The sequence below is a fragment of the Dermacentor silvarum genome, chromosome 3, assembly GCF_013339745.2.
Source record: "Dermacentor silvarum isolate Dsil-2018 chromosome 3, BIME_Dsil_1.4, whole genome shotgun sequence".
NCBI lineage: Eukaryota > Metazoa > Arthropoda > Arachnida > Ixodida > Ixodidae > Dermacentor > Dermacentor silvarum.
In genome coordinates this window covers 109,740,754-109,768,191 of record NC_051156.1, presented here as the reverse complement: position 1 = coordinate 109,768,191, position 27,438 = coordinate 109,740,754, and the positions used below count along the sequence as shown (strand labels likewise).

General features: G+C 45.1%; 1 protein-coding gene and 1 non-coding gene across 2 annotated transcripts in view; both read right to left on the bottom strand.

Annotated features, from left to right (window-relative positions):
* The window catches only part of LOC125943935 (uncharacterized PE-PGRS family protein PE_PGRS54-like), a 91,780-nt gene that overhangs the window by 43,641 nt on the left and 20,701 nt on the right, over window positions 1–27,438 (bottom strand). The window contains exons 4-5 of the mRNA XM_049663519.1: window positions 25,500–25,529; window positions 17,337–19,869 (exon numbers count right to left, since the gene is read on the bottom strand). Of these exons, the coding sequence (XP_049519476.1) occupies window positions 17,337–19,869; window positions 25,500–25,529 (2,563 nt within the window). The remainder of the gene's footprint in view (window positions 1–17,336; window positions 19,870–25,499; window positions 25,530–27,438) is intronic.
* Window positions 25,706–25,889, bottom strand: LOC119446951 (U2 spliceosomal RNA). Its single transcript, XR_005190859.1, has one exon. It is a non-coding gene; the product is annotated as a U2 spliceosomal RNA (small nuclear RNA).

Genomic DNA, 27,438 nt, shown 5'->3' with positions numbered 1-27,438 from the left:
ACGTAAAACCCCAGAAAGAAGGAGAACGTTGTTCTGAGGTAAGAAGGGGGGCTATAACGTAAAATGATTCCAAACCGTTTTGATTCCAATTTCTGCAATCTGTCTCTACGATTGGTCAATACATTTTCGCGCCTATCCCAACTTCGCCCGTCTGTCACGCGACGTCACGAAAACCGCGATAGCTCTACATCAGATATAACGGGAACACACTGGTTACGCATGAGTAAACCGCAAAAAAGAAAAATAATCATTCCTGATTCAACGCCTTTTGCAAATTAGCCCTCTGCTATTGGTCCAATGTTTCCTGGCTACGCCCACTTCACCTGTCTGTCACGCGACGTCACAAAACTGCAAAAATACACCACGTCAAAGTGACGTGTAAGCGAAAAAATGCATAAACATGCCGAACAAAACTGAAAAGCTTATGAAAGCCACAGACTGCCCCATTCCGAAAGGAATAGAAGATGGCTGCCCGCCGATCGCTCAGGCCCTCGCTACTCGCAACTGCCGGTGCGCATGTATATAGTTGCGCAGTAAAACGTTATCGAGCCCTTTCGGCATGCATATGAAATCGCTCTGCCAACTCTTCCATGCTGAGGATCCGTTTTAGCGGCATTCGTATCCTTCCGTTGCACGCCGCCGCGATTTTCGACCAGCCACCGCAAGCTATGTAAGGCGAAGCGGACCAATTGGAGAAGCCGGCACCACCCTCTTCATGCCGTTATCTATTTTTACTGTGCTGGCTCAGCCCTATCGAAACTCTCACCACTAGAGCGCACTACTCGCCTCTTGTCAGAAAATTAGATAAGAAAAACCGCTGAGTGTAGACAATGTTATTGGTTTTCAAAGCGAACAAAGGTGACCTTCCTATAAACGAGGAGGGTGTTTGATTGTGTTGTTCAGACAATGCTGCGGGTTACCGCCCGATGCTTGCGGTGGGGGTTACGTAAATATGACGTCAGGAGTTAGGAATTATTTTACGTTAAAGCGCCCAAGGTTCTGAACCAGCAATCGGACTAACTTGAGTCGCGCAGTATCTGGCAATGTGTAAAGGGTCGACCACATCTAAGGTGAACACCTCATTAGTATTCAAGCCGGTAAAACTACAGCGTTTATTCAACTTCACGACTGAAATATCATTCTACTTCACGACTGAACTGTTCCTTATACGATGTGTAATCATGGTGTCGATAAACACAATAATGATTTTTCGAATTATGTACTGAACAGCTTCTATGATGTCTTCAATACTTATGAGGTGTTCACCTTAGATGTGGTCGACCCTGTACATACGTGCCGCTCTTCAGTGAAACTCTTTCACGCCTACACAGGTAACGGTAAGATGCGGAACTGGGTAGGTACCGCTGTTAGAAGGAACACTTTGACGCTGACTTGGAGCACTGGCTAGGTGCCACTCGGTCTGTGCTGGTCGTCAATGAACACCTTTAACGTACAGTTGTGTATAAAGATCCCTGAAATATATCGGGTGCCGAGCGGAATAGAACACATCTCACAAAGACAACCCGATGCATCAGCAGTCAGCGCCACAAATGCGTATGTGCCGCTGGACTGCGTATGTGCCGCTTTTCGTTAAACGTCTTTCACGTCACCTTTTTAGTGAGGTACGCTATGAGTGATGCACTGCCTATGTGCCGCTGTTCAATGAATCTCTCGCCAACTTGGGTCACTGAGTAGGTGCCACTGGGTGCGCCACGCTTCTCGTCTCAGCGGGTACGCGCAGATTTCTCGTCAGCGCCTGTGGATGGCGTAGCGTGCTCAGAAAGAAATGCGAGAGGGGAGCATGGCTGCCGAATGACGCATTTCTAAGCGTTTGCACGCACCAGCGCGCCATGAATTTCGGTAGCGAAGGCGAGACTAGATGGCATCGAGTGTTCTTGCACTCTAAGAAAAATTACACCCTCGTGGGCGGATATGTTATCGAAACTCCCTTTTGGCACCCTCAATAATCCCGAACATATTGAAAATGGGTGTTCGCTTGAGCGGAGCACCCTCAGGCGCACCCTTTAATTGTTTTTGGGGTGCAAAAAGGGTATTATGTTCGAAAGAAACACCTTACGGAGATTAGGGTGCGCTGGCACCTTCAACCCCCTTTTACTTTTCAAGCAAGCAAAAAAGCCGCAGGATCCCTTTTTGAGTGGCTTGTGCCAGCTGGTGGTTTCAGCATGTCAAGTAATCACACTACCGGCTATAGGTTACCTTGTCGTCTGGCTGTCTTGTTCACCTTAAACTATTTTCACCTCCTCTCCCGGAGAAACCACACTCTTCATGAGCAGTGGTTAGGGCGACAACTTCCTTTAAGCACGCTCCTCTATTGAGTGGCAACGCGGAGCGCAGCAACCGACGCAAGTTTTCCGCGCTTCAGCCAGAGTTGAAGCCCATGGTCGGCTTGATTTAAATGACGCCTGTCATGAACGCACCGGAGGAAACGCAATGAGCGTCTAGGGCACGTTCACGCCAGGCGTCAAGCAGATCAAGTCAAGCATCGACTTCAACTGAAGTTGCGTTCTTGAATACGGCGGTGAGAGTTAAAGAGACTTAAGAATAGGGTGCCTCGACGCGAGGATCACGGGAGAGCGCGCGCATCGAAAAGCGACCTATACGCCTCCGATATGGAGCAGCGCGCGCCAAACGTTGCGCGCGCCGTTAAATCTTGGATGTCACTAACCTACAACATATGGATTAAACAAAGCAAAGCACGATATATGGAGCTACTTTAGCGCAGCCACATTTGCGAATCAAATTTATTTTTTAAGACACCTGTCCTAAAAAAAATTGACTGATTGCTGTATTCGTTTTGCAATATTTTATTTGTTTATATTGCAATCACAATATTTTAAACAAAAAATCTCCCTTTTGTCATATAAACGGTCACAACACGCCGGCTAGGCTCTGTTTCCTTATCTGATTGGCCACTGTGCCGTAGGCAAATCCGTAGTCCATCATAGCGCGCGTCAGCGGCTTCACGGTGCCATTGATGGTGCGCGCCTTTGTTTGTCTGCGCTGGTTTTGGCTACTGCGAATCGCGCCAACTCCACGCTGGTCTGTTCTTCAACCGGCTATCTCGGTGCGCGGTCTACGAGGTATGGAAGTCACTTGTATGCTGAGAGTGGGCAATAATGGGCCCATAAGGAAACTGAAGCTCAGCGAGCCAAATTTGCGTGGCCTTAAAGACTTCGCGAGGAAGTGCAGCCTGCTTGCTGCGGAAATAGACTTCAGCAAGGACATATTTCAGGTAAGACTCACTTCATTGGTTGACGATTGTGAGGTACTGTACAATGTGTTATAAGAGGTGTTTTCAAAACGTTTAAGCTCAGGAAAATAGCGATTTGGGCTGGTCGCGGCGGCGTTTACGAAAACGGAACTATAACATCGCATGAAGATAAGACCTAAGCGGGCAGACATTGGTATTCCTGCAATAAATATATGCAGTTTTAATTTAGCGCTGCGTTTGTGTCAGCTTACTGTGGCGTGTGTTTTCGCGCTCTTATAGTTCCGTGTCCGAGTCTACTTTCCTGAACGAGAAGAGTTCGTTCGACCACCGCCATGGTGTGCGATTGACGTGAAAATTTCCGTGGCTCATCACTTAGGACGCGCTCAGGCACGCATGGTCATCGCATGCCGGCACTACTTCTCTATTCCCAGCCTTAGTCTCTATTCCCAGCCTTGTTTTGCCTGAGAGTCTTGTTAGGGGTGGTGACTTGGCTGTTTTGCTGAGTCCACGTGTAGTCGAGTCCCACCATTGGTACAGTTGTGTTAGCACGTACATTTTCTCAGTTTCTTACGTAAAATGCAAGAAAAACTTTATTGCCGTAAAGTTCATCCATTTTACTTGCTGCACTTGGACCTCTCTTTGTACTTGAAAAGGAGATGGTACCAGCGAGGAGAGTTGCACTTGCACCTCTCCTTGTAATTTTACATGTTTAGGACATTGCTTCAAAATACGTGTGGGTTATGATGGTGCCTTGCATGAACCAATCTTTACGAAGCAAATAGAGTTATTAACTTGAGATTCGCCAATTGCTACTGTTTCTGTTCAACAGTTTGGTTTTTCTTATTAGCGATTGAGCATTGTTACTGTATTTGTTTAGTTCCTTTAGGGAGCGTATGCGCCCTCGTAAGATGTGAGCAATCCTAAAAAATTCATTGCATCGTATACCAGCAGAAATCTGCCACCTCTGTGTTGTATATTACATGTCAAAGTGATATAAGCTTAAGCTGCTCAGTCCATGTTGTATTATCTTTGCTTGTTCTGGTACATATGACAGGTGCTGGAGAAGGAATTCAACGAATACGTTGATGTCCTCGTAAATGATGCAACACCAGATAAGGGCTATTTGCGCGTTTTGAAAACACATTACAGCTGGAGTGAAGAGGTCAGTGACACATACACAATCTGGAGGTGCACTAAACGTCGCTCTTTCCTGTTGTCTTCATAAATTTCATTTCTTCCTTTTAGCTCTCATTAACAGGTGTAATCATGCTTTAAAAACAGTCATCATTTGCCGCATCTGCTCACAAATGTCTGGATAAGAGCTATAGGTGCTCGGACAGGGCTCTAAAGGATTTGACACAAAACAGTAATTTAGCTTTGTGCAACACCATTTTTAGAACATTATTTCATGGCTATTTATTATATTATCCCCTATGACTTGTCATTTTATGTGATTACATCAGACAATACATTTTTTTATTGAAGGGTAGCACATCAGGCACAACAGATGCGGCAAGCTGCTTTGAGCTGCCCATCACAATTGCTACAAGGCATGAATAATTAACAATCATTACCAGCAGCTTTATTTCCTCTGCAGGAGGAATGCTTACCCCAGCGATCTCGAATTACCCATGTCTTGCGCCGCCTGACCCTTTCTCATGCTTGGAAATTTGCATATTTTATTACACCACTTGATTCTCTGCTGTACTCTACTGTACTTCCATCTGCATGGTACCCTTCCAGTAACTCGTAATAGACCACTGATTATCCGGTTTACGTATTACACGGTGCGCCCAGCTCCATTCCTAAGTTTTATTGTTAACTAGAACATAACTATAAATTACATTAGAACTAGCTGTAGAACAGATACCTTCGTTTGTTCTCCAATCAACAATGCTGACTTCCTGTTTCTGAAGGTTACGCTTAACATCCTGTTACATTGCTTGTTGTGTGGTCCTTAACTTTTGGAGCTTCATAACTTCCAGCCAACTTTCTGCTCTAATACTACCAACACTACCAACACCGTCACTTGGCATTGGTGACGACGCTGTGCGGCGCTCAACTAAAGGTTACTGCTTGTTTACTACAGATTGCCGGAGCTGGGCATTTCCGACGTTTTGGGAAGAATCGATCTTCGTCAGGTACATCGCCGTAGACAGCGAAAGCCCGGAAGGCGTAGTTTTGGACTGGCTGCCACCAGGAGGCGTGGGGCCCATCATCAGTTCTAGGCAATCTCTCGGCATCTTGCGATACCGCCTTTGGTATAAAAGAAGGCTGCCAGCCACCCGTCCTTTCACTTGGCATTGGTGACGACGCTGTGCGGCGCTCAACTAAAGGTTACTGCTTGTTTACTACAGATTGCCGGAGCTGGGCATTTCCGACGTTTTGGGAAGAATCGATCTTCGTCAGGTACATCGCCGTAGACAGCGAAAGCCCGGAAGGACGTAGTTTTGGACTGGCTGCCACCAGGAGGCGTGGGGCCCATCATCAGTTCTAGGCAATCTCTCGGCATCTTGCGATACCGCCTTTGGTATAAAAGAAGGCTGCCAGCCACCCGTCCTTTCACTTGGCATTGGTGACGACGCTGTGCGGCGCTCAACTAAAGGTTACTGCTTGTTTACTACAGGTTAGTGCCCATTGTACATATACATTTACATTTGCATTTATACAGTATCGTCGCCAATGCCAAGTTTGAGTTTGTTTGAAGTTTGAGTTTGTATTTGCTTGATTCGTGCACCTGGCTGCTGTATAGTAGCATTACCGATATGGCTAAGGAACTCGCAAAGCTAAAGGAAGAGATAAGGACTGAATTGCTCAAAGAAATTAGACAAGAATTCAAAGCTTTCAAAGATGCATCGGAACGTGACCTCAGGAATGAAATCCGGGAGGTGCGCAATGAGCAGCGCCAAATGAGTAAAAGCATTGACTTTTTGCATGAGTCAATCGAAGAAATGAAGCAAAGGCTGAATTCTGAGCTCTCAAAGAATGCAACTCAGGCAAACGAAAATGACGAACTACGCGCTAAATGTGCTGCACTGGAAAAAAAAAGCAGCAGAACTTGAAAGACGACTCACACATTCGGAGCAGTACTCACGAAATGCTAATCTGGAAATACAGGGTGTTGTAAAGAAAGAAAATGAGGACCTTGCTATTATTTTGTCTGATATCGGTAATGCAATCCATGAGCCTATCAGTTCATCTGACATTGAGTGTTGTCACCGTGTTCCAACTCGCAACCCGGATAAAACAAACATTGTTGTTCAATTTAAATCTAGAGCCAAACGCGACGCCGCCTTGAAAAAAGCAAAGAAAACAAGAATCGCGAACAGAGACCTAGGATTAGAATCCACGTGCCCCGTGTACGTAAACGAACACTTGTGCCCGGCGCTAAAGAGGCTGCTTGGCATGGCAGTGAAAAGGAAATATGAACATAAATGGAAATCTGTGTGGACCAGCAACGGAAAGATCTATGCAAGGGAAAATGATAGCTCTGATGCTGTGCAAATATCGGAAGAGCGTGACCTTGCTAGGATTAGGTCTGCTGTTTCTGGCGCTACTGGGAACACTCGCTAAAGATGGCCATGGAATATCATGATTTCATCTTACCGCATCGTTTGCAGTTACAACGAAACTCCAGCATTTCCGTTCTGCACTTGAATGCTCGATCTGCAGCCAATAAACAAGAAATAATTAGTAATTTTTTTAATCTGTTCTCTTTCAAGTTCGATATCATTATGCTAACCGAAACATGGTATCATGACAGCAGTGCTCGGCTGTACCTTGATGGCTATGCTGATTGCGTTTTAAATCGAACTGACAGGCGAGGAGGGGGTGTGGCAATCTATGTCGCGTCGGGATGGAAATGCGAATATGTATCAGAATTTTGTGCAACAACATACGACTATGAAATTTTAACGCTTAAACACTTATCCGATATAATTTCGGTCGTATATCGCCCGCCAAATGGAAATATTTATGGCTTTCTGAATTTTTTTGATAATTTACTGGAATATGTTGCTGCTAACGAATTTCGGCTTGTCTGCGGGGGAGACACTAACATTAATTTTCTTGAAAATACAGCTGCCACATTAGAATTTACTAATAGACTTAGCTGTGCGGGTTTTGTTAATCTAATTAGTACACCAACTCGTGTTACGATGTCTTCGTCTACATGTCTTGACATTCTTATCACGAATATTGGCACTGTTGTAGAGCATGCTGGAACAGTAACGTCGGACGTCAGTGATCACTGCCCTGTGTTTATGACATATCGTATCAATGTGAAAAAAAGTAGTTCTGAGACAAACGTGTTTACAATACAAGATATGTCTGATAGAAATATGGAACTTTTTAAACATGACGTTTGCAATTACGACTGGTCTTTCCTATACGAAATAAGCGATGCAAATGCCGCGTATTCCAAGTTTCTTTCTGCGTTTCTACAAATTTACAGCACACATTTCCCTTTCAAAAAGATTACGCAAACCAAAAAGATAAGAAAACCTTGGATTACGCAGGAACTTTTTTAAAAAAATAAAACACAAAGATAAACTGTACCATAGATTTCTTACTACACGCGTGCCTGAGGCACTGACACTATTCAAAAGGTACAGAAACAAGTTAAATACGGAACTTAGACGTGCTAAGAATGCTTATCATGAGCGTCTGTTTGCAGACGCCACGAGTAAACATTCTGATACCTTGTGGAGCATTATCAATAATGTTCTTGGTCGCAAAAAGCATTCTACCTCACCGGACAAGATAATCTGCAATAACAATGAAATATCAGGTTTAGCGCTCGCAAATCATTTCAATAAGTACTTTGCAAGTATAACCGTGCCACAGCAAACGGAGCAAACTCCGCCCTATACGTCATCATTTCTTTCCACTTCGAACAGTCTATTTTTAAATCCCACAAGTGAATCCGAGGTATTTTGCATTTTTATGAACCTTAAAAATAGTAAAGCTCTTGACATTGATGATATACAAATAAAACCTATAAAGTATGTTTTAGAATACATCACTCCAGCTTTAACGCATATATTTAATCTAGCTTTACAGTCTGGGGTGTTCCCAGAGAAAATGAAAATGAGTAGGGTAACTGTACTTTTTAAAGGAGGCAACAGAAATGATGTATCAAATTACCGACCCATCTCAATCATACCAGTGTTTTCCAAAGGATTAGAAAAGATTATTTTTTCCCGCGTGTCAAATTTTTTCGACAGACAAAACGTTATATCTTGTGCTCAGTTCGGCTTTTGTAAAGGCAGGTCAACGGAAACTGCTTTGCTCACTCTTAAGGAACATGTACTAAAAAACATAGAAAGAAATTTCTTCACTTTGGCACTATTCATCGACTTCAGCAAGGCTTTCGATAGTATAAGTCATAAAATTTTGCTATGGAAATTATCACAGAACGGCGTTAGAGGTACTCCATTAACATTATTCGAGTCCTACCTTAGTGATCGGAAACAATCAGTTTGCATAAACCACGAGAAGTCTTCTTTCCTTCCTTTATTAAACGGCGTGCCACAAGGAAGTGTATTAGGTCCTATACTTTTTAATGTCTACGTTAACGACATTATTAAAATTGATACAACTGTAAAATTTATCATATATGCCGATGACACTACTCTTCTTATTTCTGGTCCCAATTCACAGATATTAATAGAAAAATGTAACGATCTATTAACTAAGCTATCTGAATGGTCAATCACTAATTGCCTAAAAATAACTCCTACTAAAACTAAAGTAATGCTATTTCGCGCAAGAAATAAAGCTCTTAGTAGTAATCAAACTCTAGTGTGTGCTGGTAAAGAACTGCAAATTGTTGATGAACATAAAATATTAGGCGTTACTTTTTCTTCGCACCTTACCTGGGATAAACACACTGAAAATATCTGCAAGAAATTGTCTGCAATCGCAGGTGTTTTGTCTCGATGTCGATGCCTTCTTCCACCCAAAGCAAAACTAAACATTTATTATGCCTTATTTTTTTCACATTTAAATTATTGTAGCTTAGTGTGGGCGACCACAGGAAAGACGAACATTATGAAAATCTTTTCTTTGCAAAAGAAGGTGATTCGGCACATTGACAACATGGGTTTTCTGGACACAACGCGGCCAGCTTTTCTAAAACATAAAATTATTAAAGTAGAACACCTATACACTTTTCGGCTTCTAAATTCTTTTTACTTTTCAAATACTGCTTTCAAAAATTTCTTGGTGTCTGCTGCATCATTGACACCTAAATTAATTTCTGCCAATACGAGAAATAGCGACACGTGGCATGTGCCCTGGTTTCGAAATAAATATAGCCTACAGTCATTACAACATAACTTACCATCTATATTAAATAAATATGAAGGTACATATATTTCCTCATCCAAAGAACTTCGAAAGCATTTTGTAAACATGTGATCATTGATTGTTTATCAGAGCCCATTTGTATTACCAATTTGTAACCCTTACACACATATATTTCTTTTTCAGATGTATCAAATATATTTTCTCTTATTAATTTTTCTGTCTTGTTTCTATGCATTTATGTAATTTATTTATTTTGAGTGTCTAACAATCTTACTATTTTTGATGTAACCACCATGTATGCCTTGTAAAGGACCATAGGCCTAGTCAAGCTGTTTACCAACAGCTTTTAGCCTATGATGTCCACCGGAAATCTTGTATTTCTGGAAATAAATCTGTATTGTATTGTATTACGCTCTGCTCCCATTGATGAATAAAAGTACAGCTAGAGTCGGAAAAAAATTGTTAAGGTATTAAGTCCGTGACAAAGAAAATAGAATGCTCCTTTTGGCCGCTTGAAAACCGATTAGGCTTTGTATATTCATTACGGGCAGTTCACTCATATTTGCATTTTTTAGGGTGCCCTCCCCTTGCTTTTTATGTGCAGCGAAGAAAACGATGGTGCAGTTTCATTTGTGCTCCCTGACCTTGGGTTCCTTCAGGCTTCTTCTATAGGGGCCAAGCCAGTTGACTCCTTTGTGACCACAAGAATTGTAGATAACCTCTTTCATAAAAGGATGAGACATACATAGTGAGCAGGCCATCACAGTAACTTTGCATTTTTAATTTTGTTTCTTGCCATGTACTGAGATGGTGTCTAAAAATTGTAATTACTGCAGGTACCCATCTAGACGGTTCTATAAAGAGTGGGCCGTGAACTTGTCGCTCGGTACCCAAAATTAACAGATGCCTGTGGATGCGGTTACATAAGTCTAAGTTTTTTAATTCGATACATAGTGTACCATTGCGGGAATTGCTTTCTTTTGTGTTAAGCATTGAATGTTTTACTTGCTTTTTTATCATTTGAGATGTTTTCTTCAAAATAAGTTAAATATTTTCAGAAAAGTCTGATAACATTTATATTTAAATACAGCTTATCAATATTGCTGTTTTGAGCACAGTAAGGCTGTAGCTACAAAATTATGTTTATCTAGGTGAATTACTCGGACAACCTTGACCATGAAAAGGAAGGGGGGGGGGGGGTTTCGTCAGAAAATTTCGTGGGGGGTGGGGGTTTCAACCGTCCAACCCCCCATTTCAACCGCCCAACACCATTGGTGCAGCCAGTCCTCCTGGCTGCACCAATGGTGTTGCTGAAATGGGTACTGATACATTCCTCAGTGTGCTTGGTTGTCAGAAGTGCGTCTCTACTTCGGAATACTTATATGGTAAATGTTTTCTTTTTATGTCTGTGCAATATCTGCATTTCTTTCATTGTCAACATCTCTATTGGTGCTTGCTTTACTGTATAAGCGCTAATATATATATATATATACATATATGGCGCTTCTTCATTCTTAGTTTCTTCAGGATTTCAATTTCTAATCAAGAAAGATGGAATGAAAGCGATACAGCAAGGGTCCCAGCAGATGATCAGTCTAGCCCTAAGTGATGCCTTGGGTGCCAAGAAAAACACGTGATGCCTCTACTGGATGTGGACAGCAAATTGTGTGAGGCAAGGCGCAAGAAACGTACGTTATGGATGGCTGCTCTATGTGCTGATTTCAGGTCTAAGCGCGTCTTGGTGTGGAAATTGCGAATTATACCAGTCGGACTGAGCAAGAGTTGGAAGTTCAGTATGGTCCAACACGAAAAGAAGAACATGGAACGGGCCCTCATTCCTGTTGCATTTCAAGAGAGCCCTCTTGCAAATTTAGCATTTGTCTGAGGCTGTGCTTTGTTTTCATATTGTGTCCAAGAACAGCAAAACTAAATTTCTCTTGCTAAGATTCGCCTAAGCTTACAACACTGGAATTAAGGAATTGGTTCATAATTACCTCTGCAGTTAAGGAAATATGGAAACTATTGCCATGTCAAAAATTGTCCACTTGCCTTCTTCCGTGATTAGATGAGTAAACTGCAGAAATGGTGCTCAAATACAAAAAGGCCTTAGTTCTCAGTAGTATTCCCATGTCCACATACTTGCACGTGGGAACAACCGCCACCATACGGAATAGGTAGTGCAACGCACGCCTAATGCGGAGGTAGTGAGTTAGACTCCCAATGGCTGAAGTTGTTTTCTCGTCCACTTTGTTATTACGCTTTCATTTGTACACTTCAGTTAAAACTACAACAATTTTCCATATGCTTTCCTTCATATCTGTTGGTTTCATGTAAATGCACTCGAAGGGGACAAATCAACCTCACATTTTTGGTCTTTTAATTCCTCGCTTGTCTTTAAATAAAAATGCGCAATGTCTTCAATTTGATATATGCAGTCAGTTTTTTTCTTCACTTAATCAGTCTATGCATTTGCCCTAATACTCAGCTACATACCACATAAAGCTCTTAAAAGCAACAAAGGCACACATGTGCAACTTGCAAGAAAGCACTTTCATTAAAAGTGACTATGCAGCATTGAATTGCTCCTATATACTGTGAATGCATTATTTTTGTGTGGGAATAGATATTGAACATCTGAAATTCAAGGTAACAAGGTATTGTTTTCATTTCTATTGCAGATATCGTAACAGCGCGCATTGTTATGCTGATCGCAAAGCTTCTGCATGGACTCAAGGCATGTGATGCAATTTTTGTTTCACTGGTAACTTAAAAAGACATGGATGTATTTTGCAAGAATACACATACTGTGTACTTAGAAATGTAGAAGATGCTAAATTTTTCAGTCACTTCCTCTATAGTATAATGTTACATAGTCAAATGCTTGACTTTCTTCAATGTTATTGGCATTGGTTATATTTGAGACATATTATAGTTAAACCTTGACTCTATTGGCCTTGTAATAGCATTTATTGGCTCTTCAAGGGCACTTAGTGAATTAGGTATCCACTAACCTAAAGGTTCACTGATAATACATAAGCCACGAATCTAAGCTGTAGGGTGTAAAATTCAGCCTGTTCAAATTCAGTATGATGGTCGCACAAAAGGGATGACCATGGAAAACAAAAGCACGCAGGACAAGTGCTGATCTAACAGCTGAAAGTTTATTGCTATGTGCAAGGAATAAATTCAAAAAGCCTATGTCCTGCGTGTGCAACATCATATTTAAGCCAAATTTCTCACAGACTGACTTCGCCTTCAGGCAGTGATGGAACAAACAAATGCAAAACTCATGCTTTGTTCTGTGGAGGACGTTGATGATTTCAGATGCCTTGGTCTATAATTCTGATTATTATGTTACTTTCAGAAAGAGCATACAGCCACATAACTGACAATGCACTGACAAATGTGACAAAGGCATGCTCTTTAAACATTGTTTGGCGTGACCTCTCAACTAGCCGCCTGCCCGTCTACCCCCAGCGAAGGATTAACCAGCCAAACACAGAGCTAACATTGCTGTAACCAAATGTAAATCATCTTAAACATTTAAAACGACGTGTTCAAGATTACACTCCTGACGAAAATTTATACCAGCAGAATAAAATACACTTGCTCTGTGTTTCGTTGAGCCTTGTGCCACCACGTGGTTGTACCGTACAGGTAGTTCACTTTTGCGCCGCCGCTCATCCCGTAAAACGCCCCGTCGACTTGCGCTTGCGTTTACTCGAATACCAGACACGCTAAATTCTATTGTGGTAGGAATCCTTCGGCATGAAGTGACGGCGACAAACGCGTAAATGCTGGCGTCGATCGGATAGCGGCAGTCCGATAAATTACACACGATACGCGAAGCACTTAGATGCGTCAAATAATGAGCAGAAGGACATACCCTGACAACTCAGTACTGTTGTACAATATCGTCAAAGTCGTTTCAGGGTCCCAAGTCAAATCTTCATGACGGATTTTGCTGTCAACTAGTGGACAGACGAAACAGAAATGCCAAATTCACGGTTTTTCTTTTGTGGAGAGTCTCAATGATGCCATGTACAACCTTTGTTCCTAATTATGACGCGCTTTTTTCAGAAAAATGACTTACAACCACATGCGTCAATGCGCTTAAGGATTTGAAACTGTGCACTTTAAATAGTGTTGGCACAACGTGGTGGCAGAATAGTGTAGGCACCAGCTCTTGGAGCTAGTGTGCGAAGCACACGGGCACTAAGACCACTGGAAATAGACGGCTCGACGTCACATCATGACGTAGAGCCAGTGAAGGCGGAGCTCAGCTCCGATCACTCGGCAAACGAGTTGAGGAGAAAAAGCGTGGCTAGGTAGCAGGGTATCTTGTAATCGTCCTTAGCTCTCCTAATATAATACGCTTCACCATTCGCATTCACAATTCGAATGCTGTAATTTTTTTACGCGAATGTTTTACTTAGTCGTACATTACGCGTCTACAAATTTTGTCCGACCCGTTTCAGGGACCCTTTAAGCGGTTGTACGAGGTTGTGCACGCAAACGAGCTTTTTGTATTTATTCTTTTCAGATTGTCACAAACTGTCAGTTGTCTAAGTAATGGCAGCTGGCAGCAATGCCTAGTCTCTGATAGTAATTCAGTCATGTCAGTTATCATTGTTGCACATGATATTTTCATTTATGCTTGGTTTTCTCAAATATGTTGTGTTGGTATTATGGCCATTCAGAAAACGTTATTTTGTGCCTGTATGCATCGGGAGAGATTGTGAAGCATGCAGGATCTTTCTGCTGAAATTTTGTGATGGGATAACGTTGACCGTTTACGCAGTGTTTGGAGGCACCCTGTACACCATGCGTAACTTTCACGGGAGAGAGCATTGAAAAAGCGTTTATTACCGTTTACGCAGTGTTTGGAGGCACAATGTACACCATGCGTGACCTTAACGGGAGAGAGCATTGAAGAAGCGGACGATTTATTTATTTCAATTGAGAAGCACCGACTACTTCGCATGATTGACACAGAAGGAGTGACGACCGTCATGGCTGCATATTGGCTGTTTGACATAACTTACGACAAAGTAGCACACAGCCTTTGCTGTGTTTTTGAAAAACTTTTCCTTGTCGTCGATGTATCCAAACCAAAGTTCGCTGCACGTAGTTTCATTGCTCGCTATGAAGGACATTTTAGCATGCATGTATAAGGCTTTATTGAACGTTGTTTCACATCTGTGCTGAAGCACCATGGTCTTTGAATTCCTTCTAATACTATTGTCGTTTTGAAACCAAACTGCCCTACTTTAGCATTTCTTGTAGGCTCACAAGTTCATCCCATGTGACTGTCTCAGTGCCCGTTCTGAAGGCAGTTTGACTGTATTTATATCGCTGTGTATTTATTTACGATTTTATAACGGAGAGAAATAAATATTTACCTCCTTGAAGGTTCTCTAGGTTATCTTTGTATGTCTATGCAGTATGCATACATTCGAAAGAGAACTTTCGCTTGTTTATTCTAGGTTGAATAATTCTGTTTCCTTGCGCTATACTATTGCAGTCGCACGCTATCCGAGGACCGTCCTCCATAAATTTGACATATGTCATGCGATATTTGCACCACTCATGTCAACTGCGCGTAAATGCATGGTTATTTTATGCCTGATGCATGCAAACACAACCTATATAAATAGGTTTAATGCTGCATAATACACCCTTAGGTAAAAAGGGTGTTATGCCTGTAAAGAGAACCTTCATAAACCTGGGGTGCAATTATGGCAGAACACTCATTCGTTGGTAAGGAGGTAACTCTGTCTTGACACCCATTGGTGAAAAGCGTGTAATTCCAACTCCACCACCTTTCATAAGGGTGTGTTAGTTCTCTAAACACCCATTTCTAAAGATGTAAGGGGGTGAGCTATCGACACGAAAAAACATCCTTAAGGGTGCAATTTTCCTTAGTGTGTAGGAAAGCACAAAAGAGGAGTCCCGCTGCAGTACACGCCTGATACATAACTCGTTTTGACGGTAGCAATAAGTTGAGGCGCTGTGTAGATTCCACACTAAACACATTTCTGCCGACAGTCATCGTGAGATGGGTTCCACCGAATTGTATTGTTCCGTCAGTATGTAAAGATAGTAACTTACAATAAAGAAAGTCACTTACACCCTGAATTACATTATGAAATAATTCATTAGTCGCATTTCAAAGACGTAGTTCTGCCAAACTTGGAATCTTTTCAATACCTAGGTATTTTTGTATCAAATGGAATTTAGTTCATGTGCACTATTTCGGCTACCGGACACTATAGGAGCGGATCACTACAGCAGCACTCATATGTGACAGAGGACAGAGTATCTAAAAAGGTAAGTGTTTTCTCGATATTTTTATGCGTATACACTCTGATAGCAATACGCCTTCTTTATCACCAGCTATCACAACAATTTTATTAGTCTTGAAAAAAGATATCATCTTCGTATAATTCAATGTCCCTGCGAGGTGGTAGACGTCCGGGATTTACACCACTCATGCCAAAGTTTCTTCCACCATAAGGTTGCATGCCTGCCATACTGCCAAAACCTCCTGGGAATCGACTGCTTCCATAGCCCATACCAATGCCATTATAGGCCCCACTTAGCGCGTTCCATGTTCCGCCACTCAATCCGCCACCTGTGTTACCAAAACTACTCGCTGTTCCACCGTATGGCCCGCCAAATCTGAATGACGCGCCATTGTTAAAGGGCGCGCCGCCCCCCATACCAACACCATTGCCGCTGCCATAAGTGCCGCTTGAGGCGTCATTTCTTCCAGAGCCCATAATATCAAAACGACCAGAACTGCTACCTGACCCATCGCCATTAGTTAGCGTACGCGCCGCGTTATCTCTAGCGTGTGCGCCCGCTTCTCGGCCACCAGCATTTATGGCACTGCCTATGCCAGCTTCTCGGAAGCCAGTTGAAAGAATTCGGCGAGTTCTCTCGTCGGAAGAAGCAGTGTTAGTGATTCCACTAGCGCTCTCTACGAAACCTGCGTCGGCTCCTACACCGCCTCCGCGAACAGCGCCGTTCACAGATGTGCTCGGTTCACCCCCACCAGTTCCCACCAGTGCGGCACCGGAGGGCCTGGATATAATGCCAGATAACCCACCGCTAAGAGTTCCGGTGCTGGTGGTGACACCTGAAGCCGCGCCAACCCCTACGCTGCTACTGCTGCTCGTGGCACCAACGGAAGCGCCGTTCTCCCCTCCGACAACCACAACGTTATCAGTGCCAGAAGGAAGAGAGTTGGCGCCAGACACGGGGTTAATTGCGTTCGCATTGCTAGTGCTTACAGAGACGGTGCCGATTTCGACGCCGCTGTTGCTGCCAATTCCACGGACAGTTTCACTTCCTCCTGAAACGCGAAGGTTGGGAAGATGCGTGCTTAAGCCAGAGACCCCGCTGCTCGCCATTCCTAACATGCTACTTCCGCCACCGCCTACCTCATTTTCTGTTGCAGTTCGACCAGCGCCAGCGAACCCTGTACTGTTTGCACCTCCACTGTCCGACCGGTTAGTAGGTGCCGCAATCCCCCTATTGCTTGAAGAACCAGCGCCCGCTCCTTCATGGCCTGTTATGGCACTGCTCGCTCCGCCTCCTGCGAGCGCGGTAACGCCGGGGCTACCAGCGCTTCCGTTAGATATACCACCTGTAACCGCTCCAAACCCGTTACTGCCGGCTGTTCCTGTAGGGGCCGGAATATGGTTTCGACCACCAGTGCCACCCATAGCCATATTGCCGTGGCCAGCACCACTTTCAAAACCGGTTGTAAGACGTACAGTCACACCCCCACCTGATGAGCCGGAGTTACCAATTTCACTACCAGGATTGCCTACAGATCCAATTCTGATTCTTTCGCTGGCACCGCTGGCATGGCCAGTAACTGCACTGGTTGCTCCTTCGCCGGTCGAACCTGACATAACACCGCTAGTGGTAGTTACATGGCTGGTATCATTGCCACCACCGCCGACACCCACATTACTGGGACCAGCGCCATTTCCTACGGAGTTTCTCACTGGGATACTAGTACTACGCTCTGGTAAGCCGGTGTTCATAATTCCATTACCACGATTGCCTACAGAGGCAATGCCGACTGCTTCACTGCCAGGACTGCCATTTCCAGTAACTACGCTGGGTGTACTTGTGCCAGTTGGACTGGCAGTATTACCTGGTGTTAGAATGCTACCGCTTGTTATGCCACCACTGAGTACTCCCGCAATGCTGCTCGCCGCACTTGTGCCAGTACCAAGAACTCTATTACTATCAACGGAACTAGGAACTGCTCCAGCTGTTCCTCCGACTACTACAGTGCCGGAATTAGGGGGAACACCACTTTCTCGAGAAAATCCGTTGGTACCAGTTCGTATCGGACCGCTTCCGACACCATGGACGCCGATTCCTGTGTCATTGCCACCAGCGCCAGTGCCTTCAATGAGCGCTGTGCTGCTTGAAGTACTATTAGATGCACCGCTGATGCCACTCAGAACCGTGCCGCTTCCGGTTGTGCCTGTATTCATTCCCGTGCTGCTTACAGCGGCTCCGTTACTCCTACCGCCTGCTCCCAAGCTTCCTGTAACACCGCCGGAAGCACCACCAGCAGAGCCAATGGTGAATCCAGGACGACTTTCAATGGTGGTAGTGGCAGAGACAGGTGAGCCAGCAGTCAATGATGTGGTGCTTATTGATGTCATCCCAGTATTACCAGTAGAACTGCCATGGAGAGTTGCGCTGCCACCCATTCCAATGACATTAGGAGTCCAACCACTGGCACTTGTGCCTCGTTCATCGCCATGAACATTAGGCATACCACCATTACCGATACCTCTCCCATTGCTTCCGACAACTGCGTGAATTCCTGTGCCACCTCCTCTAGCTATAGCATTCATGGCACCTTCGGAACCCGGAAAGGCTGGTCCACCGCTAACAGCAACGCCCATTCTACTGCCAGACGAGCCGACACCGTGACCTGCGTTGTTGGTGCTACCCGTACCGCCAGCTGTAACACTCGAGCTTTCGCTTCCTGTAACGGTGTTTGAGCCATGATTACGAACAGTCTCAGTGGTCAGTCCACCATTATCGATTCCCAATCGACTACCAGTGAGGCTATCGGAGTTTACCACTCTGCCGGAGCCACTGCTAACAACACCGACGGCACCGCTGCTTACTCCACCGCCACTTTCCACGCTGGCCCCACCACGGACATCTATGTTGTTGCCGGACAAACCCGTGCTGCCCAGTGTATTCCTGTTATTGCTGGTACTACCTGTAGCCCCAGCAGTGCTGCTGCCACTGAGGCCGCCGGCAGCTACGCTGCTTGGGGCTCCGCCAGTTGCGGCGCTATTAATACCAGCAATTGTACTGCTTCCTCCAGCAATAGCAACGTTTCCGGTAGATCTAGTGCCTGGTATGCCTCCTACTCCAACACCACTGGTGCCACTGTTGTTGATTGTATTCATACTGCTAACTGGAGGTCTCCCACTGACTGAAGCAGGCCTGCCATTGGCATCGCCACCCACTGGTTTGTTTCCTTCGCTCCCTACTATTGGAACGCTACTGAGAGTAGTACTGACGCTCCCAACGGATGTACCTGCTAGTACGGTTCTAGACGCAGCGCCATTGGCAGTACCTATGCCCACTATTGTTCCGCTGCCTCCAGCAGCACCAGCGCCAGCTCCCGTGCCTCTGTCGCTTGTAGGAGCGTTATTAACACTAACGCCACCAGATCCGGCGGCCAAGTGATTAGTGATTCTAACCCCACCACTGCCTATCATACCTGCACCATGCATTCCGCTAACGTGAGAAGTAGAACTGATACCAGACGCGTTTAGTCTGCTCGTGGGACCACCCGTCAGTCCCCCCGTAAGTTCATGGAAACTTCCATTTCCTATGGACGTGGCCGCAGCGTTGGCGATCCCACCGCTTCCAAAAGAATTTGAGCGAGCTTCAAAGAGGCTGGCCCAGCTTTTGTCGTGCTTGTATCGGTTTACAAGGAACATGCAAATTATCCTGCACCCTACTTTACGTCGCTTCCCTCTTCTACCGCGGCTCCCTCTGCCAAAAGAGCGGGATGAGGAACTCATGTCACCGAATAATCCCTTTTGACTAGCACATTCACAATCGAACCACATCTGTCTCCTCCTTCGTTCGATTCTCTGTCTCAAGGTAGCTGCACTTGCTGCTCCAGCTGTCCTGTTCAAATGTGTGTAGACAGCATAACTGTTGTTCCGCTGACGGGAAGTAATAGAGGATCTGAGATCCCTCTTGATTCGCTGTATCCCTCCGTAACTCGGCGTCCCAAGGCACAATCCTCTTCGACAGTGACCTGTCTAAAATGAGAAATAGGTAATTAAATAAGCACGCCAGCAGTAAGTACTATGTCGTGCTTTGCGACTGCAGTTCTGAGAAGCATAATTCTGATGTTCATAATATACAATAATTTTCCTGGGAAAGATGAAATAGAAATGCACATTTTAGTAAATTTGAGCATCATTTAATCAAACAGGCTATGTAGTCTACGAAAGCGCGTCTTATATGGATTCTTCACTTTCATTTGCCACACTTTGACACTGTGTACGGAAGCATGTTGAGAAATCATATTATAAATACAATCGATCGTTATAGCTTGCTAAATTTCACGCGTATAATCGCGGTCTGCCTCAATATCTTGAAGACAGGCTTACAATAAGTGAATTTTTAGTACATTCTTCAATACATTCAGCTCTGGAATAATGTTCTCGAAATTTTTAGCTCGTTGTGGCAGATTTCGCATTGGCAGCAAACATTTTTGCTGCCGAGTGATGCAGTCGTCGTGTTATGATTTCATGTTGGGTGCTAGGCTAGACCGATATTGCAGCTGTTATTTGCAGAACTTTGCTCCGCAGTGGGCTACCGGCCAAATAATTTCCGAGGCTTATTCGCGCCGACATTCATGTCTCAGTTTGCACAACAAGCCGCACTAGGTGACAGATTTCGGCAATAATACGGTAACCGTCAAGCACTGCAGGAAAACCAGACAAAGTGCTAACCTAAGCATTAAAACGATCCCCGGATGCCTACCAGTCTTCATCAGAAAATGTTATTTATAAAAAAGTACACTGAGATAAAATCGGCCGATGTAAGTTTGCTGTTTTCTTGAAGTAGCTTAAAGAGCGGTGATAAACAGGTGTCTCTGTTAAGAACCAAGCAAGAAAGCCGAAGGCTGTTGTAGAAATATTGTTAGATCAGCTCTTGAAACTACTTGAATAAGTATTTCTCTTTATTATCAGTGTTGCGTGTAGATCTGAAGGAACGTAACTTGAATGCTGCCCCTACTCTATTTTTGTCACATATTTGGCTCAATAGAAGCAACCAAGAGAGAAAAGTGCTCTTTATGCATTGGTAAAGAAAGCTTGACTTAATCTATATTGTCACACACAAATCCACAAAAGTCTTTGGTCAACGCTACACGTCTTTTATGGAGCTGTCCTTGCACCTTCATCGTTGTCTTCTTCGGCGACCAACCCAACATGCCTAGCATGGAATTGCACCGAGTGGCTTTCAGTTGTGTCCAGGTTGTGGCATTACCGGCACTACCCCCCTCCCTTGAAGCTTTGTCTCGACGCGGAACATTTATGCACTCAGAGTGCCATAGTGATACTGTTAAGGAAGACGTAGATGGGGAGAGAGGTGTAGAGCTTTGCGGTCATCGGCAGTAGTATAGCTTCAACCGAGAGACGTGAACGACATCGGACAGGCGTAGGCGTCGGGGACGGGGTCGCCGAGTAGTTCAACAATCCTATAAGGTCCAAAGTAGCGGCGCAAAAGTTTCTCCGACCGACCGCGCTGGCGGATCGGTGTCCACACCCATACTTTGTCACCAGGTTGATAAGTGACGTCTCGGTGACGAAGATTGTATCGGTCGGTGTCGTTGTGTTGCTGGTAGCGGATGCATATTCGTGCGAGCTGGCGCGCCTCTTCGGTGCATCGAGCAAATTCGGCATCATCAGTGACAACATTACAAATATCTGTGGGTAAAAGCATTGCGTCCAACGTTATTACAACTTCCCGGTCATGCACCAAGCGAAAAGGGGTCAAGCCAGTAGTTTCTTGAACGGCAGTATTATACGCAAACGTAACATATGGCATAACGGTCGTCCCAGTTTTTGTGGTCGACGTCAACATGCACGGAAATCATATCAGCGATCGTTTTGTTTAGCATTTCTGTGAGCCCATTCGTCTGGGGATGGTAAGCAGTGGCTTTGTGGTGAACTGTACCACTGAGATGCATGATATCTTCTGTGAGCTGCGCTGTACATGCTGTGCCCCGGTCGGTTATAACCTCTGCTGGAGCACCGTGGCGGAGTGCGATGTCATGTACAAAGAAGGTCGCAATATCCTTAGCAGTGCCTCGTGGGACAGCTCGGGTTTCAATGTAACGTGTAAGGTCGTCTGTGGCAACAGCGATCCAACGGTTACCAGCCCTCGACGTGGAGAATGGTCCAAGCAAATCTATGTCAACTTGCTGAAAAGGAATCCGTGGAGGATGAACGGGATGGAGAAGTCCAGCGGAATGCACGGGTGGTGTTTGGGGTCTCTGGCAGTCGCGGTATGTCTTCACGTATTGTATTACGTCACGGCGAAGGTTATGCCAGAAGTGCTTTTGGCGTATGCGTGAAAACGTCCGTGCGAATCCCAAGTGGCCCGAAGATGGCTCGTCGTGAGAGGCCCGCAGGATGTCGTGACGTAGTACGGACGGCACTACAAGGAGGCAACGGTTGCGGTCGAGTGAATCCCAATTTGTAGAGGACGCCATCGCGTAGACAAAACGATAACGTTCAGACAAACATACGAAGTGTGTCTGGTAGACGGTTCTCAAGGTAGTAAATGAGAGGCTGGAGTTCTGAATCATCGTGTTGTTGCTTGCTGATGTCTGTCACTGTGGCAATGGAAAGAAATGCGTCCTCTTCATCAACGTCGAATGGTGACGGTTGAAGTGGAGCACGCGACAGGCAGTCGGCGTCGGTGTGTTTACGCCCAGACTTGAACACTGTCGTCCTATCGTATTCTTGCAAGCTAAGACTCCAGCGTGCAAGGCGACCAGATGGATCCTTCAGACTGGCGAGCCAGCACAATGAATGGTGATCTTTCAGAACTCGAAACGATCGGCCTTACAAATATGGTGGGAACTTAGCAATTGCACATACAACTGCCCAGCATACCTCCTCCGTAATGGAATAGTTCCTTTCAGCTGGAAACAAAGTATGGCTTGCGTGCGCAATGACGCGCTCGGCTCCATCTTGCCACTGTACGAGGATGGCACCAAGGCCAACGCTGCTGGCATCCGTGTGCAACTCGGTGTCACTGTTTTCTTCGAAGTGGCCTAGAACTGGAGGTGTTTTCAAACGTTTTTGGAGTTCACAGAAGACCTCTTGTTGGTCCTGCTCCCAGAAAAATTAAATATTATCCTATGTTAACCGTTGCAAAGGTTCGGCTATCCTTGAAAAGTTAGCCACGAAGCGTCTATAAAATGCGCAAAGTCCTAGAAAATGCCGGAGTTCGTGTTTGTTCGCAGGTGTTGGAAACGAAGCAACAGCAATGGTTTTGTCGGGGTCTGGTCAAATGCCTTCGCAGCTGACGACATGGCCTAAAAATTTGAGTGCATCATACCCGAAATGATATTTTCAGGTTTTAAGACAGGCCACCAGTACTAATTGCGTCAGGAACGGCTTGTAAGCACTGTAGGTGCTGCTCAAAAGTTTCTGAAAACACAACGATATCATCTAAATAGACAAGGCAAGACTGCCACTTGACACCTGATAGTGCTGTGTCCATCATGCGCTGCGAAGTAGCAGACGCAGAGCACAATTCGAAAGGAAGGACCTTGAATGCGTAGAGTCCGTCAGTCGTAATAAATGCGGTTTTCCCACGGTCACGGTCATCAATCTCTATTTGCCAGTAGCCGCTGCGAAGGTCCATCGATAAGAAGTATTTGGCATGTCAAAGGCCGTGCAAAGGATGTTGATGCGGGGAAGGGGATAAACGTTCTTCTTCGTAACGTTGTTAAGCTTGCGATAGTCAACGCAAAAACGCATTCTATCGTCTTTCTTTTTCGCCAGAACCACGGGTCATGCCCATGAACTGGTGGAGGGCTGTGTGATGTCGTCGGTAAGCATTTGTTGGACTTGATTTCGGGAGGCATGTTGCTCTTTACAAGAAGCACGGCAGGCACGTTCGCACACGGGTCTTTCATTGGGATTTGTAATAATTCGGTGTTTCGCAAAGGCGTTTGGTTGACCTTCAATGTTGAAGCGAAACAGTCCACAAAAGACTGTGAAAGGCTTCTAATGCTAGCTTGCTGTTCACCTGATAATTTTGAATTCACATCAATTTTGCTGTTGGCCGGTACGTCACAGTTAGAATCTGCACCATTCTGTCCTATAGACAGTTAAACAAGCAGCAGAGTCACCGACTGGCTACAAGTAGGCGATGGCAGTTCGTGGGGCGAAGTGCTGGTATCCACGACTGAAATGGGTCACTAAAATCTGAGTAGTCCGTGATGACAGCTGCAAGATGCAGCGGGCTACGCAAACCTGTAGAGCCAACAAGACTGACAGATTGGCATCAGCAATTCTGAGATGGGGAGGATATTCGTCTGTTTACACAGCGGTCAACGTATTACTCCGTGGTGGCAAAGTGGCGCAGTCACCCGAAACGCGTAACGCCGTGCACTGTGGGTGATAGTCGTCCGAATGAGTTGCATGTTCGCTGGAAAAAGTGACAAGCAACTCGTGAAGGTTTATGATTGCCCCGTACTCCCGAAGAAAGTCCATGTCGAGTATGACCTGCCTAGAGCACTCTGCCAGTATAATAAATGAACCGACAAATGTGGCCTCACGAATTCGCAGCCTCGCCGTGCATTTGCCGATCGGCGTGAGAACATGACCACCGGATGTACGGAACTTAGGTCCTGGCCACGGTGTCGTCACCCTGCGAACTGCAGTAGCCAGTTCGCAAGGTGATCGAGCCAGTCTTCCACGTCCTCAAAAGGCTCACCATGCAACAGCCGCGGTCAGCGTGGCGTGTGGAGAACCCGCGACGCAGGAGGCTGTCCCGTACCGTATGTCTCTGGTGTCTGGCTTGCGGTTGTGGTCGACATTTTTGGCAGATCTTGCAGGCCGTATTCCGGAGGCAGTCTTTGAAGGCGTGGGCTTTTGCGTAGGTTGACCGCTTCCAGTTCCTGGGGGTCAGAGTACATAGTTGCGTACCCAGCACCTCCACCAGCTTCTCACAGACAAAACCACAAAAGACTTCGGTCGACGCTACAGATCCTTTATGGAGCTGTCATGGCACCTTCGTCGTTGTCTTCTTCGGGGAGCAACCCAACATGCCCTATTATGGAATCGCACCGAGTGGCTTTCAGTTGTGTCAAGATCGTGGCAATATTTGAGAGTGTTCATTTTTATTTTCAGCAAATTCGTCTGTAATTCGTTTCTTCCTAGTACATTTGAGACATCAGAAAGAAACGGCACGTAGTCTCGTTAACGATCAGTTCTTTCCTCACTTTCTATTTTTAATGTCGCGAAGAGTTAGACACATGAACAGTTTTTAAGTTCTAATTAAGTTTTAATTTTTTTAGTTCGGCAATAGAGTATATTACGGCATCCCACGGACCCAAAGCAACATTAATAAAAGGACGGGCACAAATGGGACGCTCGCTGCTCTGTCAAACGGATACCAAAATAATATTTGGTGATCACGTAAGCGCTTACATAACACTTTCCTTCCGTCCACCTGTCACTATATTGAAAAAAGTAGGTTAAATGTGAAATGTTTGCGTTCTGAAAGGCGGCAGATCATCAAGCTATTCTTGATTGCCGGGTCAGTTATGTGAGTGGAACTCATGCGCGATTTGATGCAAAGTCCTTTGTGCCAGTGTGGTAAAACAGGTGAAAAGGGCAAGAAATACAATGACGCTTACCTTTAGTTTTTGCGAGAATCGTTCATAGATCTGAAATTGTAACAACAGTAGTTTCTTCATTACCGGCATGCAGTGGTCACGCGTGCGCTCATCCAAAGCTGTACTACTTTCTGTACAGCATACACCTAGGTGATGTTCCTTCCACATTAGTGTCAGCAACCTTTTACAGCGAAGCTGTATATGGCTAGTTTCCAGCGGATGAATGTTCGTAGAGCAAAAATCCCGAAGATTGTGCAATATCGAGCCAGGCTTCAAGGACTCCGCCATGAAGCAGGCTTCAAGCACTCCGCCACATCGCAAAAATAGGTTTAACATCTTGGGTTTAAATACAATCCGTATCAGATAATAGTGTGATAAGAACAGATACTACTCCCTGCGTATTCAAACTAGTGCCTACCAATCTGAGTGTCTACTGTCTACTGGCGTCATGCTCTACGTAGGCACCTTTCCTCAATTCTGCTCTGACTGTGAAATGGGTAGGCCACGTGTTGTACGCTGTGAAGAAGAACAGTGTACCTACCAAGAACGACGGCGTGAACATAAAAAAAATTGGAGGGCACTTAAGCTTCGCATATAAGAGGGGAACACGACAGCATTATTGGGCCCCGTTCGGGTGCCGTTATCGGGCCCGGTGTAAGCTAGCCTTCCCACTGCAACACAGAGCGTGGGAAAGCCAGGTTACAAAGACCAAGCATACACCGATCCCCTTAAAGTTGGCTTCACTTTTAAACGGAAATGCATTGCTGGGAAGATATTTTTCTGGGGGCAATAAAAGTCGTGTTATATTAAAATGTGAAGGCCCTAGCACCTTTTTTATTATTTTAATATTTGTTTCCTATCGCCCTGACGCCCGCGCGTGTCCAAAACGCATTAGGCAGGCGAAGTCCCAATTTAACCTGCCGAGGATTCGAGCGCCATCTGGATATCATTTTCACAAGGAAACTACCCGTGCACGCTGCTGTAAGTCTGGTATAAATGCTGGAAAAAGGGTTTGTGTTTGAGTTTCCTGGTAACAGATTTATGTTTTCTCGTACATTCAAATTACAATCCCACACCACCATGCCTGTAGGTTGTGGTTAAGTCGTACTTTACTGTTTTTCTGATGTATTTCACTGTGAGAAATTCAATTTTTGTTCACCAAAACCTTGCACCTTGTGGAGGGCCTGCCAGGTTAGGGTGGTTCGGAATGATTTTGTCCGCCATGGACGCCGACACCTCTGCTGGATTTTCTGCGACACGGGGCCCTTAACGCTCTCGCGTTAAAAGAAATGGGCGCAGCGGCGGCGGAAAGACACCACCGAGAATGAGTGGGCCGCGGACGCCGGGCGTCCGCGGCGAAAAGCGCCATGACTGCTAGGCGAAAAGAAATGTAAACCGTCCTAGTGGCTCCGACCTCGCAAACTTGGAACGTTTCACCGGAGCAACGGTCTATCACCACATACACAGCTTCGCTTGTCATCCATCTTCACAGAGCGGAACTTTACAATTTTTTTTGTTTTATAAAACAAAACTTACTTTTCTGCGGAAAACGAGCAGAGCTTTTGGTAAGGGTATGGTCGAAGTAGGTACCAGCGAGTTGGTTAGGGCGTGACGCTGAAGTATCAGGCAGGTGGAATTGTTGACATGTCGAGAGAATAACAAGATACATAATCTTGACCCATCACATGAAATCCGTCTCGGTGGCAATTCAAAGGTGCGTGCCGAGCTCGGTAAGCATGGAGATATCATGCACGTAGTTCACTTCGCTATTTATGCAGGGTTTACCGTGTGCACGACTCAGATTCGAAGATTTGGGCAGTAATGAAATTTCTCCTCATGTTTTAAACACCTATTAACAGCACATACTACAATTGGAGCTCTTCTCAGCAAACACTAGTGTCCGGTATCACAACTGCCGAAGTTTAAAAATTGTAAAGTCGCAAGTGCTGATTAATGGATG